The 19796-nt window shown below is 36.6% G+C and overlaps 3 protein-coding genes across 3 annotated transcripts; all 3 read left to right on the top strand.

Moving 5' to 3' along the window:
• Positions 1–6806: 6806 nt before the first annotated feature.
• On the top strand, positions 6807–7736 carry LOC306870773 (P2Y purinoceptor 4-like; the record flags this gene model as incomplete). The annotated part of the gene is made up of 1 exon (XM_079418191.1): positions 6807–7736. One exon carries the CDS (start codon positions 6807–6809, stop codon positions 7734–7736), a length of 930 nt encoding a protein of 309 aa, XP_079274317.1.
• Positions 7737–9023: 1287 nt separating this feature from the next.
• Positions 9024–10046, top strand: LOC306870772 (P2Y purinoceptor 4-like; the record flags this gene model as incomplete). The annotated part of the gene is made up of 1 exon (XM_079418190.1): positions 9024–10046. The coding sequence occupies one exon, from the start codon at positions 9024–9026 to the stop codon at positions 10044–10046; it is 1023 nt and encodes a 340-aa protein (XP_079274316.1).
• Positions 10047–10616: 570 nt separating this feature from the next.
• Positions 10617–19456, top strand: LOC306871152 (arrestin domain-containing protein 1-like). The gene is made up of 8 exons (XM_079418873.1): positions 10617–10825; positions 13898–14008; positions 14086–14136; positions 15738–15892; positions 16035–16217; positions 16457–16633; positions 16895–17423; positions 18643–19456. The coding sequence occupies exons 1-8, from the start codon at positions 10708–10710 to the stop codon at positions 18678–18680; spliced, it is 1362 nt and encodes a 453-aa protein (XP_079274999.1). The 5' UTR covers positions 10617–10707; the 3' UTR covers positions 18681–19456.
• The last annotated feature ends 340 nt before the right edge of the window (positions 19457–19796 follow it).

The raw sequence follows: 19796 nt of genomic DNA, 5'->3' as shown, positions 1-19796 counted from the left end.
ATATCTATCTATCTAACATGATAGCATTCAGTCTGATTTTTCCAGTCATCACCTGGTGGAAATTATGCTGTATGGTGTTTCCCCATGGGAAATAAAATAACCGCAGCAATATTTAACATCTCCCCCACACTGCTAAAATGTGTTTACTTCATAAAAGCCCTGGTTACAATAAATAGGAATTGAGCAAGAACATAAAAGGAAGACATGCCCACATTTGAAACCGAGAAGACCAAGCGCCCACAGAGATGATGATGAGCTCGTCCTCTTTTTACTTCAGTTAAAAAAAGCCTGTTGTACTGTCATAGTTTATGCAGCAGTTGTTGTGCCTTATCTGTTCCTATGTCGAGCAAGCATTTAATTCTTAATACTTAATTATTTAACGTCATAATGTTTCTTTGCTTTATTTTTTCAAAATACATCTCTGGAGTTTTACAATAAAAGTAAATCCCAGTTTTTCAATATGGTCTCAGACATTTATGAAAATTTAAAAGCAAGTTAATTTTGTAAGTTCCTGTGTTACCATGTGTAGAGTCTCCTCCTGGTGGGTTAGTTGCTCGTCCCTGTTCTGTCATTTCGGACAACATCATACTTGCCTCACAGCACCTACGCTGCCTCATTTCATTGTTCGTCAAATGTTACAGCTGCTCAAGGCATGTTACACAGACTATATATATATATATATATATCAGGGGCGTTTCCTCCGAGGAGGCAAGGGAGGCAGTGTCTACTCTCCTCAAAATTGGATGAGAAAATCATTGATTTTACAAAAATAAAACAGCGCAAATATGACTAAATATGACATTAAATGTCAAAATCAGAATCAGAATGAGCTTTATTGGCCAGGTATGTTTACACATACAAGGAATTTGTTATAGTGACAGAAGCTCCACAGTGCAACAGAAAGACAGTAACAGGACACAGATAATAAAAGAATAATATCCAAATAGGCAATGTACAAAACAGCAAAAACACAATATATAATATAGAATATAGACAATTGTGTGTATACAGGTCTGATATGTGCAAATTTGAAATGAAAAAAATAAGTAAGTGTGATGAATAAATAATGTATAATAGAGTTGTGTGTACCGCGTTTATTGTTGAGTGTTCATGAGATGGATTGCCTGAGGGAAGAAACTGTTCCTGTGTCTGGCCGTTCTGGTGCTCAGAGCTCTGTAGCGTCGACCAGACGGTAACAGTTCAAAGAGGGAGTGTGCTGGATGTGAAGGGTCCAGAGGGATTTTACCAGCCCTTTTGCTCACTCTGGATAAGTACAGCTCTTGGAGAGTGGGGAGGGTTGTACCAATGATTCGCTCAGCAGTCCGGACTACTCTCCGTAGTCTTCTGAGGTCAGATTTGGTAGCTGAGCTGAACCAGACAGTTATTGAAGTGCAGAGGATGGATTCAATGATGGCAGAGTAGAACTGTTTCAGTAAGTTCTGTGGCAGCTGGCGAAGGAAGTACAACCTCTGCTGGGCCTTTTTGACAATAGACTTAATGTGATTGTCCCACTTCAGGTCCTGAGAAATTGTGGTACCCAGGAGTCTGAATGACTCCACTGCAGTCACAGTGCTGTTCATGATGGTGAGTGGGGGGAATGCAGGGGGGTTTCTCCTGAAGTCCACAATCATCTCCAGTAGGTTTAAAATTTGACATATGTCACATTTATTGTTTATCAACTACAAATATTTCAGCAAATGCATATTTTAGTCAGAGTTATTGCGCTCATATTTCATTGCGCTCTGTCTGTTTGGAAATGTAAGTTATGCATTTAGGAAAACAACACATCTCAAACATATATATATATATATATATATATATATATATATATATACAGGGACGGACTATGACGCAGAGGTGCCCTGGGCACGGACTGATTATAGGCCTCCCTCAGTTGAAATTGTGGTCATTTTTCTTAAGTTCAAATAGCAATGGATTTTATCTAGACTAAGTGAAAACAGCAGTATTTTTAGCGATATGTTATTTACACTAAGTGCAAATAGCTATAGATTATATTTACACTATGTTAAAATAGCAGGATTTTCTGCTATTTATACTAGTTGTTGCAAAAAAATGGCAATTGCACTTCAGTATTGTATTACATTATAAAACAGTATGCAATAACATATTGAGTGTAAATTATAATTTTAATTCAGATTATTAAATGGATGCCACCTTATTGATACAATAAAGCCCTCCCTACACCTACCCTAACCCTATCTGATACTTTATTTTCAACTTTTTGGTTATTTCTTTAATTTTTATAAAAAATAAATGCCTTTTCGATATGATATGAGATTTTAAAAGAGAGAAAAAATTTAGGCAAAAGTCGGGTCAAAAATACCACAGTACGCGCATTACAATCTGTGCCACTGGAAATGTTGGATCATAGCCGGTTTTTATAATCTTGACAGTCCCAATCACACCTTGGTGGGCGGAATTATTGTACATAGCCTCTGCCAAAAGGTGGGCTATTTGCACTAAGTGTAAATAGACACTCCGTTTACATTATCAAAAAACATTATCATTGACTTAAACAGAATTAAAGCACTCTCAAAAACTCCCATTAATCACTGAAGTTGCTTACATTGTGAAATTAATATCTTGCTTACATCTTAAGCACTTCTGCACTTTGTTGTTTCTGATGAGAGAAATCGGCAGAGAGCAGAATTCATTCAGGAGCGCGTGCACTGAACAAAACAGCTGTTTCAGCGATGACTCATCTGGACTCCTCTTATTGGCCATTGTACTCATGAACTCAACAGAATCATGTGTGATTGGTTATAATGTGCAGTGCTGTAGAAAAACGCCGCTGTCTCTGATCGAACGCAGATTTTAATTTAGCAGATTTTAATTTAGCAGCTGAAGATGTGCCGATCTAATCACGCCGGTGTGATTGTTTATTAAATATAAAAAATATTCTTCGGCTATTTTTTTTTTTTTGTCTTTTGGAAGCTGCATTCAAAATCCACTTGCCTCAAAAATCTGAGGGGGCACGGTTGACATCGCATTCTGGGAGTAGAGGTATTTCGGCTGGGCCCCCCTCTGGTCCAGTGCGTTAATCCGTCCCTGTATATATATATATATATATATATATATAGCCTATATAAACTTATAACTGCCTCCTCATTTTAAGTCAAGACAAGTCACCTTTATATATATAGCGCTTTAAACAATGTAAATTGTGTCAAAGCAACTGCACAACATCAAAAAAGGATAATAGTGTGTCAATAATGTAAAATGAAAAGATTAAAAAAAGATTTTAATAAAATAGTGTAAACTTAAATAGTGTCTGTGCAATCAAATCGACGATATCGCTGAAAATGAAGTGTCCCCAACTGAGCAAGCCAGAGGCGACAACGGCAAGGAACCAAAACTCCATCGGTGACAGAATGGAGAAAAAACCTTGGGAGAAACCAGGCTCAGTCGGGGGGCCAGTTCTCCTCTGGCCAAACGAACCAGCAGCTCAATTCCAACTGCAGCAAAGTCAGATTGTAAGGGCTCAACTGGTTCCAGTGGTATTTTCCCGATGGCTGTCTAAGTGGCGTGTCCTCACTGGCGCTCATCTAGGTGTCCTGGTCTCCGCTGATGTTCAGGGCTGTAGAGGTCGTCTCTGGGTGCTGATCCACCATCTGATCTGGATACGGACTGGATCTGGTGGCTACGGTGACTGGGGATATGTCCCCGGGGCTCATCCAGGTGTCCGGCCTCCGCCGACGATCAGGGCCACATACATCATTTCCCGGCGCCGATCCACCATCTGATCCGGACACGGACTGAGAAACAGAATAGAAACAAATATTAGCATAGATGCCATTCTTCTTATGATGTAACGAGTACATCATGTATTATGGGGAGTGTTCCCGGTTCCGGTTGATCTAATTAATGCAGCCTAACAATCCTTTAACAGATTTGAATAATAGAAGTATAGTAGTGTGTTATGTGTAAGCCAGGTTAAAGAAATGTGTCTTTAATCTAGATTTAAACTGACAGAGTGTGTCTGCCTCCCGAACAGTATTAGGTAGATTGTTCCAGAGTTTGGGTGCTAAATAGGAAAAGGATCTGCCGGCCGCAGTCGATTTTGATATTCTAGGTATTATATTATCAAATGGCCAGAGTTTTGAGAACGCAGCAGACGTGGAGGACTATAATGTGATCAAGATCTCGCTCAAGTACTGAGGAGCTAAGCCATTCAGGGCTTTATAAGTAATTAACAAGATTTTAAAATCTATACAATGTTTGATAGGGAGCCAGTGCAGTGTTGACAGAACCAGGCTAATATGGTCGTACTTCCTGGTTCTAGTAAGAGCTGCTGCATTTTGGACCAACTGTAATTTGTTGATCAAGCGTGCAGACCAACCACCCAATAAAGCATTACAATAGTCTAACCTTGAGATCATAAACGCATGAATTAGTATTTCTGCATTTGATGTTGAGAGCATAGGTCGCAATTTAGATGTTTTTGAGATGGAAAAACACCACCGCACGCCACTGATATCAAAAAAATTATATATATATATATATATATATATATATATATATATATAATTTTTTTACATTCTTATTTGTTCGCACATTCACAGAAAATACCTTACATCTGCGTTGCAAAAATGAACCAATTGGATTAATGGCAATGATTTTGAAATTGAATGCCCAACAAACGCATTTGGGTCTGACAAATAATATAGGCCTTTATGCTATAGTCTGATGTTCAGGACTAAAAACCTCACAGACTTTTTTTTTTTTATTTAGTATAAAATAAAACAAAGTTGACAACTAACTGTTTAGTGTGGAATTCGTTTTGTATGACATTAATGCTCTTTTTGTGGGCATTCAATCATCCCCGGACTTTTATGACCTTTCACTTGATTTGTGGGTGGCATGTGACAAGTATCATATCATTGGCAGTTATAGGCTAAAGAAATACTCAATTAAAAAGTGCAAAGATATTAGTAATTCAGACAAAGTGTGCATCTGATTATCTTTAAATAGTTATGAAACATATGAAACTAATTGTGACTGTTGACTTGATAAGCTATGCAGAAAGCATATTGGCCTAATGCATTTATTTTGCGTCCTTATTTTGGTTTCAGTTCTGTATTTCCACCTTCTCAAATGAGCTAATTATAGGCGTACATTATCTTTTATCTTTCACTTTTACTGCAGCCATATACAAAGTGATGCAACTCCTTAGTGTACGCTCTTCACAAGTTATGCTTTTGCAGTTCAGCAGTCAAGTTTGTGTGTGCCTGCTTTGCAAGCTTTCTCACCCACATTAAAGATAGCATCAACCATCTCGATCCCTCAGATTAAAAGGAGATATGCTTGAAATATTCACAGGAAGTCTTCAGTGGTCATATAAAATGCCTTACAAATGTCTAGAGAATTATTGTCGCCATCAAGCTCTATAATTCAGTCTTCTCACGGATGGACTTAAAGGTAACAAAATTTGGTTATATTTTCTTTGCAAATGTATTGTTGTTTATACAGGCTATTGCCTATTTCAAAATGTTACTCACTATGTGAAGGTTTGGTGAGTAAGTGACAAACACAGATATTAATTTTGTTATCTTGTGGAACCATTCATAAATGTTAATATTCAAAACATCTGTTAACCTCAGATGACCTTTAAATCCGATGTTATGACAAAGACCAGGGATCTTCTATATTCTGTCGGTACCTGTATCTTAACATTTTTTCACACTCGAGTCCTCTTTTTAAAACACCTTTATATTTCTATTTAGTGCAAAAGACCTGGGGTAAATTTTTCACGCTGCCATCTGATTTTTGCAGATGTAAAATACAAGTGATATTCATATCTTTGCTGATATGATTTATGTCATTAATCCAAATTACTGAATCAAATGTTCTATGTAAATTAATGTCAGTTTTGACAGTTTAGTGGAATAACTGAATTCTGGTTTAAATTAATTATATACATTTTTTTTTTAATTGAAGGAATGTTTTGAAAGAATAGAATATGAATTCAGATGGAACGATTCCACTCAATGAATATGTCTGAAATGGAATTAATAAAAGATAACTGCAAGAATTGTAATAATGATTTTAAAATAAAAAATTAAATTATAAAATATCAGCACCGACATATTACTGGTGGCTTCTGCGCCAATTCTGAGAGTCATCCTAGGGTCAAACTTTTATTTTCTTAAAAACAATAACAATATTTGTTGCCATAAAAACTTAAATGAATTAGTGCGTCCAGACTTTAGTTAAAAATTTGACCCATCAACAAAGAAACACAAAACAATGTTTATGTCCAATATCAAATAAATTAACAGATCACTAGATAATACACTCTAAAAACAAATGTTTTGGCTCAATAACAACTATTTGGGAGTTATGACAACTCATAAAATTATGTTCAGCCAAACAAAAAAGCCACATTTTTGTGTGGATTACTCAAAAAACTAATTTTGACATACACTGAACAAAATTAGAAATGCAACACTTTTGTTTTTGCCCCCATTTTTCATGAGGAAATTCAACAATTCAAAGTTATCATGAAAATTGAAAGTAAAAAAAGAAATCAGTTAAAATAACTTTTGGTTACACACAATATTAAGTTAATATAATGATCAATGTCAACAGGACTCATCAAAATAATGTTTACTTAATACAAGGTTTAATTAAATAAGTAAATTAGATGTTTTAATGCATTCATTTAAGCTGTGGTGGAAAAATCCAAGGCATCTTAATCCATCAAACCTTAATTCATTTAAATATTTCTTTCTTCAGTGTAACCATGATTTATTATAAAATTAAAAAAATATATTTTTTTTTTACAGATGAACATCTCCATCTCTAATGCCCCCAGCGGTGTCCCATGTCCCATAAAGCCCCAGCACATCTCCATTTCTGTGCTCATTTGTCTGACTTTCCTGGTGGGACTCCTGCTTAATGTCTTCAGTCTGTGGGTGTTCACATGCAGGACACCAGAATGGACATCCAACACTGTTCTTCAATTTCATCTAGCTGTCAGTGATGTCCTTATGTGTCCTATGGGACCGTTTATGGCAGTATATTATCACACTGCTAACTGGCTTTTTGGGAAAGCTCTCTGTCGGCTTAAAATAGCTTTAATAACCTTTCACATTTACAGCAGTATTCTGTTTCTGACCCTCATTAGCATTCACCGCTATGTGGCCGTGGTACGCTACAACCAAGATTCTTGCATGAATCGAAAGGACTTTGTCCAGAAGCTCTGTGTTGGAGTTTGGCTTTTTGTATTGGTTAAAGGAACTGTTTTTGCAGCTGTTTTAGACACAAGCACAGTGGACAATCACACGTTATGCCTCAGCATTCACCAAGGACAATATACTGACTTTTATTTCATTGTAAACTTCACTGTCCTCATTCCTGGATTACTTCTAGCATTCATTGTTTCTGCGATCTGCTACGCGCTTCTGGTGCGCTCGATGTCCCGTCTCGACACTAGCCACGATAGTGGACAAGCTATTAAGAACAAATCATGTAAAATGGTGGCTGTTTGTTTGGCTATTTTTGTTGTTTGTTTCACGCCTATGAATGTGGTGCGCAGTGTGAGTCTTGTGGTCAAGAAATTCTTACCCTACAATTGCAGTCTCCTTTTAAAAGTGGAGACTGCATACTATGTGTCATGGATCTTGGCTGGAGCCAATTGCTGTCTCGATCCAATTATCTATTGTTTCAGCTGTCAGAAATTCACAAAAACATTCATGTCTCTCTTAGGAAAATAGGTTTGAGGCTTGAAAGGGTCATGGTGAATCTTCATAAGATTGCCCTTATGTAAACAAGAACAGCCCTTGGTTAGCAAGGAACATGCTGAAATTGTTGCTATATTGTATCTTATATGTATCACAGAAACTTTTTTTTTTAATTGCCGTGAAGTTTTGTATATATAATGCAATTTAATGCAAATGAAATACTTTTGCTTACGTTTTTGAAGCAAATGATTATGTTTTTTAATGATTGCACTGAAGTGCAGACAATAAAGTGATTTATTGCTGTAGGATTCTTATTTTTTTCATTGACATTCCATATAAGCAACATCAGACCACTTTATTATTCTTGATTATTGGTTATTCTTGATTTAAAGTGTCTTAAAATCCATGAATTGTGAGGCTGGTGTTCTTATTAAAGTGCCTCACTGCTCATAACATAATGGCAGAAAAGGGTGGAGTTTAGGGTAATGACTGCTGACTAATAAAAGGAAATCCTGTCTTGGTTGCTTTTTGTCATATACACTTTTTCTGAAACATTTCAAATGATTTTTGAGGAAGCGTTGCATGACCTGGTGAGTGCTCTTTGTAGATTAATATTCATTTTTCAGATGCATGTTACATTTGGTAATTTAATAAGAATTTAAGGGGAAAGGAAAAAGTGCAGCATTGCCTATTCGGCAACAGGATAGCACACAAAAAATTTCACATAAATTTACTGTTAACTGATCAAAAATGATATATATGTGTGTATATTACACACAGAACTACTAAATAGGACATCAGTTATTTAATTCAAATAGAGTTCAAAAACCTTTCAATTTATTCTCTTTAACTCCATTACAGAAGTCCTAAACTGCAACATAAAAAAACAGTAATAATGCAAATGTAAAAAAAAGTGTCTTAGATCCTTACATAACTGAATTGTTTTCTATCTCTGTTTGTTTTTCTCTCCAAAAAAAATACATTTTTCTCTCTCGAAAACTTTTTTCTCTATTCAAAACTTTTCTCTCTCTTTATGAACTTTTTTTTCTCTTCCAAAACCACTGCATACATTTTTCTCTCTTGATTAGAAGAGAGAAAGAAATCTGGAGACAGAATGTTTTGGAGAGAGCAAAAAACGCCAGAGAGAAAGTGAGAGAAAATCTTAGGACTTAGGCCTCAGGAAGCATAAGGCACTTTCCCCCCAACTTCATTTTTTTTTTTTTATTGTAGATCAGGGCCACTGTAATTTTCAGTTCATCTATCTGATGCATCTGGTCAACAACCCCTCATGTTTTTTCTGCACAGTGGCATTCTTCTAAGATGAACACCTCAGAATTACCCAACGTGAGCCATACAGATACATGTCCTCCTGAGCCTCAGCACATTTCTCTGGCTGTGATCCTCTGTCTGGTCTATCTCATGGGCCTTCTGCTCAATGGATTCAGCCTGTGGGTCTTCACCTGCCGCATTCCCAAATGGAATTCTGGAGCTGTTCTGCAGTTTAATCTGGCTCTATCTGATGCCATCATCACTCCACTCACCCCACTGACAGCAGCGTACTTTGCCATGGATAGCAACTGGATTTTTGGGGATTTTGCCTGCCAGCTGAAGATCGCCGTGCTCAGCATCCACTTTAATGGCAGCGTGATCTTCCTCACACTTATTAGCGTTCATCGATATGTGTCTGTGGTTCACTTCAACCGCTCCTCGTTGATAAAAAGGAAGATATTTGTGAAGAAGCTGTGTGTTGGGATTTGGTGTTTTCTGATAATAACTGGCATTTTCTATGGATGGCTGCTTCCTGTAACCACTGAAGAAAATCATGGGCAGTGTCTTACTATTCATCAGACAAGGTTGACAGATGCTTACTTTATTATTAACTTTGTGATTTTCTTCTTTTGGTGTATTTTACCCTTAACTATATTAGTGTTTTGCTACAGTCGCCTGGCGAGCTCAGTGTCCCGCATTAACATAAATTCTGCTCAGGGCCAATCAGTCAAGAATAAGTCTATGAGGATGATAAGGATATGTGTATTCATATTTGGCCTTTGCTTTCTTCCTCTCAATGTTGTTCGGACTATCGGAGTAGTTGTGATAAAGTATCATCCCAGTAAATGTAGACTTATGTTGCAGTTGCAAACAGCATATTATGTATGCTATATATTGACAGGAATCAACTGCTGCTTGGACCCCCTCATCTACTTTTTTGGCTCACGTAATTTTATCAAAGCATTCAGAAGATCTCTTAAGGTAATAGGGGTCAGACGTAATGTTGAAAACAAAATTGAATCAGAAACAGTAAGTCAAGGTGTAAACAGAAATGTAGTTTCTACTGTCTCTTAGGACATTAAGCAATTGAAATGGAAGTTGTGATCAAACTTTCCAGATTCATGTCAGTGAACACATCCTCAGAGAAGAGATGTAGTTGGAAGGGGAATTTAAAGCTTAAGGGTACATGAACTAAAAAAAGACCAAAACATTTTCCATTTTGATTTCATAATTCATGGTGACTTTAATGGTGCTTTGATAGGCAGCCTACTGAAAGATTAGCCTACACTTAAAAATATTTTTGTCTTTTATTTATTTATTTGCCCTGTATGATCCTATTCTACAATACGGAAATAAAAATATAAAATCTTGCCGATAGTATTGTGAACATGTTACTGGCCTTCACACACACACACACACACACACACACATATATATATGTAAATTGTAAATGTTTTGTAAATATAACTGTACTAACATTTCTCAAAACAATTGGAGCATTTAAATATCCTGTTGTTAAACCTGTTCTTATATGTAGGCCTACTGTAATAAAGAGATTTAAGAAGTGAGTCAGTTTATGTGTTTATTTATGTCCTGGTACTGGCGAGAACCGCAGGACTCCCGAGTGACGTCAGGACGTTATTTGCGTGACGTCGGTCACAGGTAAAGCATTTCCTTCCCTTTTGTGGCTCAGTTTCGCTCGACACTCACCTGTTCACGCTGGATAGAGAACAGAATGGGGAAGATTCAGGAATTCGAAATAACTCTTAATAACAACAAAACAGTTTATAATCCAGGTGAATCCCTCTCCGGTACTCTGAAAATCTCAATTGCACAGCCAATACCGTGTAAAGGTAAGTAAACCAACGACTCCAATTATCGCACACCCATTGTGTTTTCTTTCACTGGATGATTTTAAAAACTTCTTAAAGTACAATAGCCTACTTCAAACGTATCAAACGTAAATCTTAGCCCACTGGTTGTTTTCCTAGACGTCCTCACGTTTAGAGTTGGTTTCTGAAACTGGTCTGAGCGAAACTTGTTGCGGATCTTTTATTGACATGCCAACACGGAATAGTGCAATATTTCCGTAAAAACCATAAACGGGGTGTTTCAGGGACACTGGCAGTGATACATGTTAATAAACACGCTGAAATAATAATTGTGTAGCCTATAATCCATTCTGTTTCTCGATACCTTGTCAGGCCAGGTGAACTAATCGCAGTTTCGGTTATCGGGTTCAGCAATTTAAAACGTTGACTGAGAAAATTAAGTATGAAAACCTGCATTTAAGTAAAACATAGGAAACCAACATATTCATGTAACGCATGAGCAGTTGCTTGGCGGTGTTTATTGTTTTTCCGAACAAGGCCTTCAGCATCGTGCTTGAGTCAGTAGTTCAGACCTTAAAACAAACTTAAATGGTCAAACAAATCTGATTTTGAAATCTGTTTTCAATATCATACATAAATGCAATTTGCTGCAATACTGCTCAGACTGCTTGGTGCAAAAATAAAAGCAGATGCATCTTCTCACACACCACCTGTTTCACCCCAGCCTCAGTGCTTTTCAGCGCACCTGTTCATGTTAAGGTCAAATATCCTGACACAGCTAAGCCGAACAATCAATATTGCTTCTCCACTGCAGTATTTAAAATAGCCTAAATCTGCTGTGATTTCTGGATACTTGAAGGATTGTAAGCTTTAAAGATCCTGCTAATTGTGCCTTTTTTTTGTGCAGAATAGTTATGGGCGTGTAGTATAATGAATATGACTAGATATCAAAAAAGTATAAGGCTTTGTTACTTGCAATATCGAATGATATATGTAGATACAGTAAAGCTCTGGCTTGTGTATCTACATCCATAAAGCTAATATAAGAGTAACCAGCAGAATCTATTGTCCAGAAAGACAATATAGCTACTGTTTGACTTTGGGCCTTATCTTGGCCATGGGATCAAGGTGAAATGTCTCTGAATATACATGAAAATGTCAGCCTATAGACCTATCGGCCTATTCTGTGTAAAAAAAACACCAACCAATGTGAACAAGGAAGCATGATTAAAAGCAGACAAGATGATAGTTTGAAGAAAAAGAAAAAAAACAGTCACACCACATGTAATCATCAGTTTTACAGTGATATGAGAAAGCAAGCAAGTCATGTGATTATGTCAGTGGTTTGGGGCTGGTCTATTGTTTGAGCTGAGATGTTGATGAAGAATGCTCACTGGACTGGTTCGCTCACATTCCAGATCAAGGACGACAGTAATAACAATCCCATTACAACTTTACGAAGAAGTCATCTGACTGTATTTAAAACAATAATAGTTCTATTTGAGTCTTTATTTTTTGGTTGAATTAAATTACTGAAGTAGTTGACTTTTTTGACCTGAACAATTAATTTGTCCTCTTTTCAGGTGTATTAATTAGATGTTGTTTTTTTTTATATATATATATATATATATATATATAGTTAGACAAAAGTTTCTACCTATGTCAGTTTAGTAGCACTCATATTCTGTTCAGTACGGTCAGAGTGACCGATCATGAGATCTTTAGATTCCAGATGTTGTTGTTGTTACTGGAGTCTCTTCTGACATATTTCCCACGGTTGCTTATGTAGCTGTGGTAACATCTCTACTTGCTAGCACTGTCTTGGGGTGAGAGAGAGAGAGAAAAGGGTGGAAATAAAGATTAGCAAACAGATAGAATCACAAAGACAAGGATTTTAAAGAAATAAATGGACAAATAAAGACTGCAATATCTGTTAATTTCTGTCAGGGGTTGACGACCTATCTTTGTAAACAAGCTCATTGCTTTTTTGAAGATTTATTTATATAATTATTATATTTTTTTGTGGCACATTGATATTTTTCAGATTAGGTATGTTTTCTCACCATTTTAAGTAGAATTTAAATTTTCATGAAACTAGTCAAAATGTTATGCTCAATTCATAGTTTAATATATTAACAATTAAAATCTTGTGCTATTTAAAAAGTAAAAAAAAAAAAAATGCAGACTGCGTATATAAGGCTGTTGTGCAAAAATATCTGCATTTAACAACTGTAATGGTCAGTGGTTTTCAATTGCAAAACATTTTTACTGTGGCCTGTTGCTAATTTCGTCATGAAGCAAGATGTATTTTATTCCTGTGGCAATGACTCGAAGGTTGCAGAACATTTCTTGAGAAGTGAGTGAGTTCGCTAACCTCAATGCTATATATGTTTTAGGCCTCCTTTGTTAATAGCATATGGCTACTGTGTTTTTGTCTGTTATGATGACAGTCTGAATGTTTTAATGGAACGTCCTGCTGCCGGTAAGGGTGAAGGACAGAGTGAGGTCAAATTAAGTTCTCAATAAAGGAACAAGGCTGTCATCTTGGTCCCAGACAGTCCCAGTCATCATTTACTGACCCTCATGAAATATTTATTTTAAATAGCTGTTACCAGGCATTCAACATAATCTCACACAATGACGCATTTCTTATGATAGCCTTTCATCAGTAAAAAAAATTACTCTTTCTCTTCAGTACTGCTTTGGGTATGATTTTTTAAAATCTGCTGTACCAGTTGTATATCACCCGTTACTATTTTGGTGTGAAAAACTGCTGCAAACGATCAAGTATGTGAGTGAACTTTTCTAATGAATCAAACTGATGAATCGTGAACACATGTTTGATCAAAAGAGTGATTCATTCGCAAATCTGGCATCACAAGTTTTGATTCTAAACAGCTGATTGCCAGAAAAAAAGGATTCTGGTATACAGTAATTTTCACTGCAATAATATTTTACTGGGACAGAGCAGTATTTTTTTCAGGTGCTCATGTCCCAGTAAAAAGGATTTAGCGATGCCTGCTGCTTATCAGCGTCTTGCATCCGTGCAGGCACATTTCTTTTGACTGACCTATGTATTTATTTCAAAATCAGAAATCAAAGTGAACTGCCAGGGCTTCTGTGGAGTGACCAGCAAATCAAATGATACAGACTGGACAGAGGAGGAGCAGTACTTCAGCAGCTCGGTCTCAATAGCAGATAAAGGTACACAGATGTCATGGTCTCACATTAAATGGTAGGATGCTTGTTCAGATCCCTTACAGTTTCTCTCTGTTTCCCAGGCACTCTGAAAGATGGCGAGCACACTTTTCCCTTCAAGTTTCTCTTGCCAGGTGAGGCACACTTTTGTGTAATTGAGCTGACCTGTCACTCTACATTCCTCCAAGACGTGTCAGAGATTAACCACTGTTTACATATATCCACGGCAACAGAACAAAATATCAACTTTGTATAACCAAATACAACCTATGTGAGAGTATACAATATTTTTAGAGTATACAATATAGGAGTTTTGTCCTAGGTAGATGAATGTACATTACCTTTCAAATTCAAAAGTCAGTTTTTTAAAAAATAAAAAACACTTGAGTGTCACGTGATCCTTCAGAAATCATTCTATAATATGCTGATTTGGTGCTGAAGAAACATTTCATATGTCAGTGTTAAAGTCAGTGTAAAGAGAATTGTTTCTAAACGCATTATACATTTTAGAAATATATTGCTGAAAACACGTTACAAAGACTGTGAACTATGTAGTACTGAATTGTGGAGTTAGACCAGTTTTTCTAAACAGTTTTTCAACATTTTTTGTGTTCAGGATTTTTTTGGGTGGGCCTGAAATCATGCCTCTGCACTGGAGCCACTGAGCATGGCCCATCTGGCGTCCCCTAGCAGGATAATAATTAGAGGGTATCAGCATCAGTGATTTGCCTGCGAGTTACTGTCATTACCGTTAGTTACTACAGTTTGCTAGCTAGCTATGCCTTTGTCAAGTAAATGCATTCTAAACATGTATGGCTGTGTAAATCCAATTAAGCTGCTAGAGTGGGCATCCATTCAGGTTGTAGCGGTATTTGACAGTTGAAAGAGGCGGCAGCTTTCCCGCGAGTTGACGTGGTTTCAGCGACGACAGAGGACATGCCCCCATCATTTGAGAGCAGAGAATACTGCTTATTTTTTCAAGATTTTGATTGGCTGGATGGTTAATAACACATTTTTCTGTGGTGTCACAAACTCAGAACACATTTACTGTAACATTGCTTTACACAGACTTTAAAAACAGTTGTGCTACTTATGTTTGTGGAAACTGTGATATACATATTTTTTTCAGGATTCTTTGATAAAGTTTAAAAGAACAGCATTTATGTAAAGTAGACATTTTTGTAACATTATAAATAATAAAAAAAAAAACTTTATAGAAACAAAAAAAACAACCTTTTGAAAGATGGTGTGAATTCTGTTACTGTCAGTTAATTTTCATACAACTGGAGGGTAAATCGGATTCCTTTGTTTTTGTTCGTTTTATTCACCCTTTTCACAATGTGATGCTAAGACACACGCTAGCCCATCTAGGCTATCGCTGCTCTTATTGTCTGGAGCTGCTCAGCTGCTATTTGAAACCTCCATCTACTGTTCCTCTATTATCTGAGACTCCCCAGCTCTCCCCTAGCAGAACAATGCCACTCTTAGAGAATCGTGCTTCTCGTGCTGTACCGTTGGCTTTTGTGGTTTTTAGCCTTTCGCTAAAAACATTGAAGTTTATTGGATAATGAACGCTTTTAAACCTTTTTGTTTGAAAAAAACATTGTTCTAATGCAAAAGTCCAAACTTTGGTTATAAGTAAGACAATTATTAGCCTTATCCTCATTTGTTTTTTTTTCATTTATCTGCACCTGCAGAGTAGACACACAAACCTATCTAATCCTCTCTTTTGTAGCTGCTGCACCTACATCATTTGAAGGGCCTTATGGAAGGATTATATATAGAGTTCGGGCTTTCATAGAGACACCTCGTTTTGCAAAAGACTACAAGATAGAGAAGCCCTTCTCTATGAAGAACACAGTCAACCTGAATGAAATACCTCATATTCAGGTAAATGTGCTACACAGACCTCCATATTTTAAACTGGCAAAAAAAGAACCACAAACTTAAATATCTTTAATTCTGATATCTGTGCTGTCATTTACAGCCAATGATTTACATTACTATGCTTTTAATTATTTGCTTTGCGCAGGAACCTAGCTCCTCTTCTGTAACCAAGAATTTCTCATACATGCTTGTGAAAAATGGGACAGTGGTGCTAAAAGCTAAGAGCGACATGCGCGGATATATCGCTGGACAGATCATAAAAGTGTTCGCTGAGATTGAAAACAAATCTGAGAAGTCAACGGGCCATGTGGTTGCCAGTCTAATGCAGGTAAGATTACACAAACTACATTAGATTATATTTTAAGAACAAATGTTATCAGTTAGTTTAAACGACTGAGTATAGTGTGTGAAAATAGTTCGGGATCAGTACGATTTTTTTAAATGACCAATGGTAGTGTACATTCAGATTTGTTGACTAATATGGCTATAATAATAATTGTGATTGAATATGCAGGTATGCCTTTGGTAAATATAAGACACTCACTGTTGCTCATCTCTTAATTTTAGAAAGTTACATATAATACCAAGAAGCCAACATATGACATGCGGACAGTAGCGGAGGTAGAAGGACCTGGAGTCAAGGGTGGACAAAAAACTGAATGGAAAGAGCAGATAATTGTACCTTCTCTTCATCTGTCCACCCTGACTGATGGAAACCTCATCCAAATCTGCTACTACATTCAGGTGAGTATTTAAAGGAAGTTATTGTTACACATATTACATTAACGTGATCTAATGCAAAGTGTGACACTTTTCGTTCCTGTGAGTATTTTTCTCCATTGTGGAGCGTTTAATTATATCTGGCTGTATGTAATCACTGGGATTTTATCAGAAGTTCATGCAAAGAGATGGATTTTATCAGAAGTTCATGCAAATTGCATTTGGCATTTCCGTCTTCCTTCCTCTCATTGAATCTCATCTGCATGTTTGTCTCTGCTTTTCCAGGTCTATTTGAAATACCCAGAGGTATCATTAACTCTGCCCATTTACATTGGAAGCATCGCAGTGGATCCAACTCGGCCTTCCCCCTCCCGGCTGATGCCACCCATGCCAACCCCACGTAATAACCCCACCCCTGCCCTTGCCCCTTCTCCTGCTGTTGCTGCTGCTCCCGCCGAATCTGCTCCACCCAGCCTTCCACCACGTACAACCCCAAAACCTGCACCCAAACCCAGGCCTCGTAGCACCTATGCATCCCCCAGTGCGCCTCCCGCTGATCTGTACCCGGAACTCCCAGGTGTGGCTAGCTACAACGGGGAAATGCCAAAGAGTCCACATTATGAGTCTGGTTCCCAGGCTCCAGTGTCTCCCAATGCATTCAGCTACGCTCCTGGACTCAGCTTCAGACAGAAACAGAGCTCCAATGACCCATCAGCACCCCCCTTCAGTTCATCCACCAGCCCTCAAGACAGAAATGCAATGTCCTCTTCAGCAAGCTTGCCTCCAAACTATAGGAGTTCACCATATCCACATGGTATGGTATGGTATGGCATGGCTATAAAATAATTACTTGTATATGATTTAGCTCTCGAGCGGCTCACATGATTTAAAACCTGTGTGTGTATATATGTATGTATATGTACGTGTGTGTGTATATATATATATATATATATATATATATATATATATATATATATATATATATATATATATATATATACACACACACACATACAGTGGTGTGAAATTTTTTTTTAATTTTTGCATGTTTGTCACACTTTAATGTTTCAGATCATCAAACAAATTGAAATATTAATCAAAGATAACACAAGTAAACACAACATGCAGTTTTTGAATGAAGTTTTTTTTTTTTTTATTATGAAGGGAAAACAAAATCCAAACCCACATGGCACTGTGTGAAAAAGTGCTTGCCCCCTAAACCTAATAACTGTTTGGGCCACCCATAGCAGCAACAACTGCAATCAAGCGTTTGCGATAACTTGCAATGAGTCTGTTACAGCGCTGTGGAGGAATTTTGGCCCACTCATCTTGGCAGAATTGTTGTAATTCAGCCACGATGGAGGGTTTTCGAGCATGAACCGCCTTTTTAAGTTCATGCCACAGCATCTCAATAGGATTCAGGTCAGGACTTTGACTAGGCCACTCCAAAGTCTTCATTTTGTTTTTCTTCTTAAGCCATTCAGAGGTGGATTTGCTGGTGTGTTTTGGATCATTGTCCTGCTGCAGAACCCAAGTTCGCAAACACTTTTTCACACAGTGCCATGTGGGTTTGGATTTAGTTTTCCCTTCATAAAAAAAACTCCATTTAAAAACTGCATGTTGTTTACTTGTGTTATCTTTGATTAATATTGAAATTTGTTTGATGATCTGAAACATTAAAGTGTGACAAACATGCAAAAAAATAAAAAAAATCAGGAAGGGGGCCAACACTTTTTCACACCACTGTATGTGTGTGTATATATATATATATATATATATATATATATATATATATATATATATATATATATATATATATATAAATAATCTTCAGAATTATGAAGATATATATGTGTTTTAAATTGAGCCATGTGAGCCATAACACCCGACAGCTTAATCATATATTGTATATTATGTATTATAATATTTAAAATTAATTAAAATGAGTTAATTTTTATTGTTGTATTTAATTGATTGTTCATTAGGTAAGGCAATGTACCTGGTGATTAATTTAATTTAATTTCTTTTGACAGAGGCTCCACCTTCTTATGAAGATACCTGCAATATATAGGATGTTTCCCAAACATATGAAGAAGGGAGAAAAAGATTGAAAATATTCATAACACTCCTGTGACTTTATAATAAATGGAGACCTCAAGCACTTTTGAACCAAATGTGTAAATAAACAAATTCTGTGTTCTTACAATGTGTGTACTTTCAAGAATGTGATATTTATCCTAAGAGGTCAGCTGATACAATACTTCAGGTGTGGTGTGACCGCTATTATGCCAAACCGTTGGAAATGAGTAATTTTGCTTTTCATTTTTGTCATTGCAGATGATCTTTAAAATAGATCTGCCTCTTGCAAAGATATTTTACCACTTGTTTTTGGGAGTTTCATCATGGAAGAGTATTAAGTACTCTTTTATTATTAGACTGTTGCTTTTGTACAATTGTGCTTGCAATCACACAACCACCAGGATAAATTAGCTTTTTTTTATTAGCATATTCAGGCTTTGTTGTTATGTTCCTGATAAGCTAAGCATGAATCTAGTTTGATTGAAATTGTAACTTTATACTATGCGTGGATACACGTCTTCGTCACTATACAAAACCACGGAATATTTAGTTCAGGTTTTGTGGTATTTAATGATTCATTTCTAAGTTTAATGATTAATTTTTGCCTTTGTTAGTATTGCACGCTACTTGCATGTTAAACTTTTTTTTTTTTTTTTGAACAGTGATTTACATATGTTTACAGATTAATAAAAATATTGAACTGATCCCCCCCCCCCCCCCCCCCGCATTTTGTACTGTTAAACAGAATGAAAATATATCTTTCAAGCTGCTTGTGACTTTGACATGGATCTTTGATAGGCTGTTTACATTATTCTTTAGTTGTTGCATAGGACAAAGATCCATTAAAGCAACTGGAGGGTTATAAATCATCAATAGTGGTCATAACTCGAGCTTTATGTGTACCGTAAAGTAGTAAGGAGAAATTATACAGGTCAGCCTTAAGTGCCAACTGCCACACATTAGAAAATGTGCACGCGAGACTGCAAATTATATAATGCCTTTTAGTGTGGTCAGTTATTTCAAAGGAATTTCTGTTGGCACAACAATTCTTGAGGCTCAGTTTGTTGAGGTGCAAACAATATTGTTTTTCCCCAATAATGTCTTAATT

This window comes from Barbus barbus, assembly GCF_936440315.1.
Source record: "Barbus barbus genome assembly, chromosome: 6".
In the NCBI taxonomy this organism is placed as follows: domain Eukaryota; kingdom Metazoa; phylum Chordata; class Actinopteri; order Cypriniformes; family Cyprinidae; genus Barbus; species Barbus barbus.
This window is presented reverse-complemented; position numbering and strand designations above follow the sequence as displayed.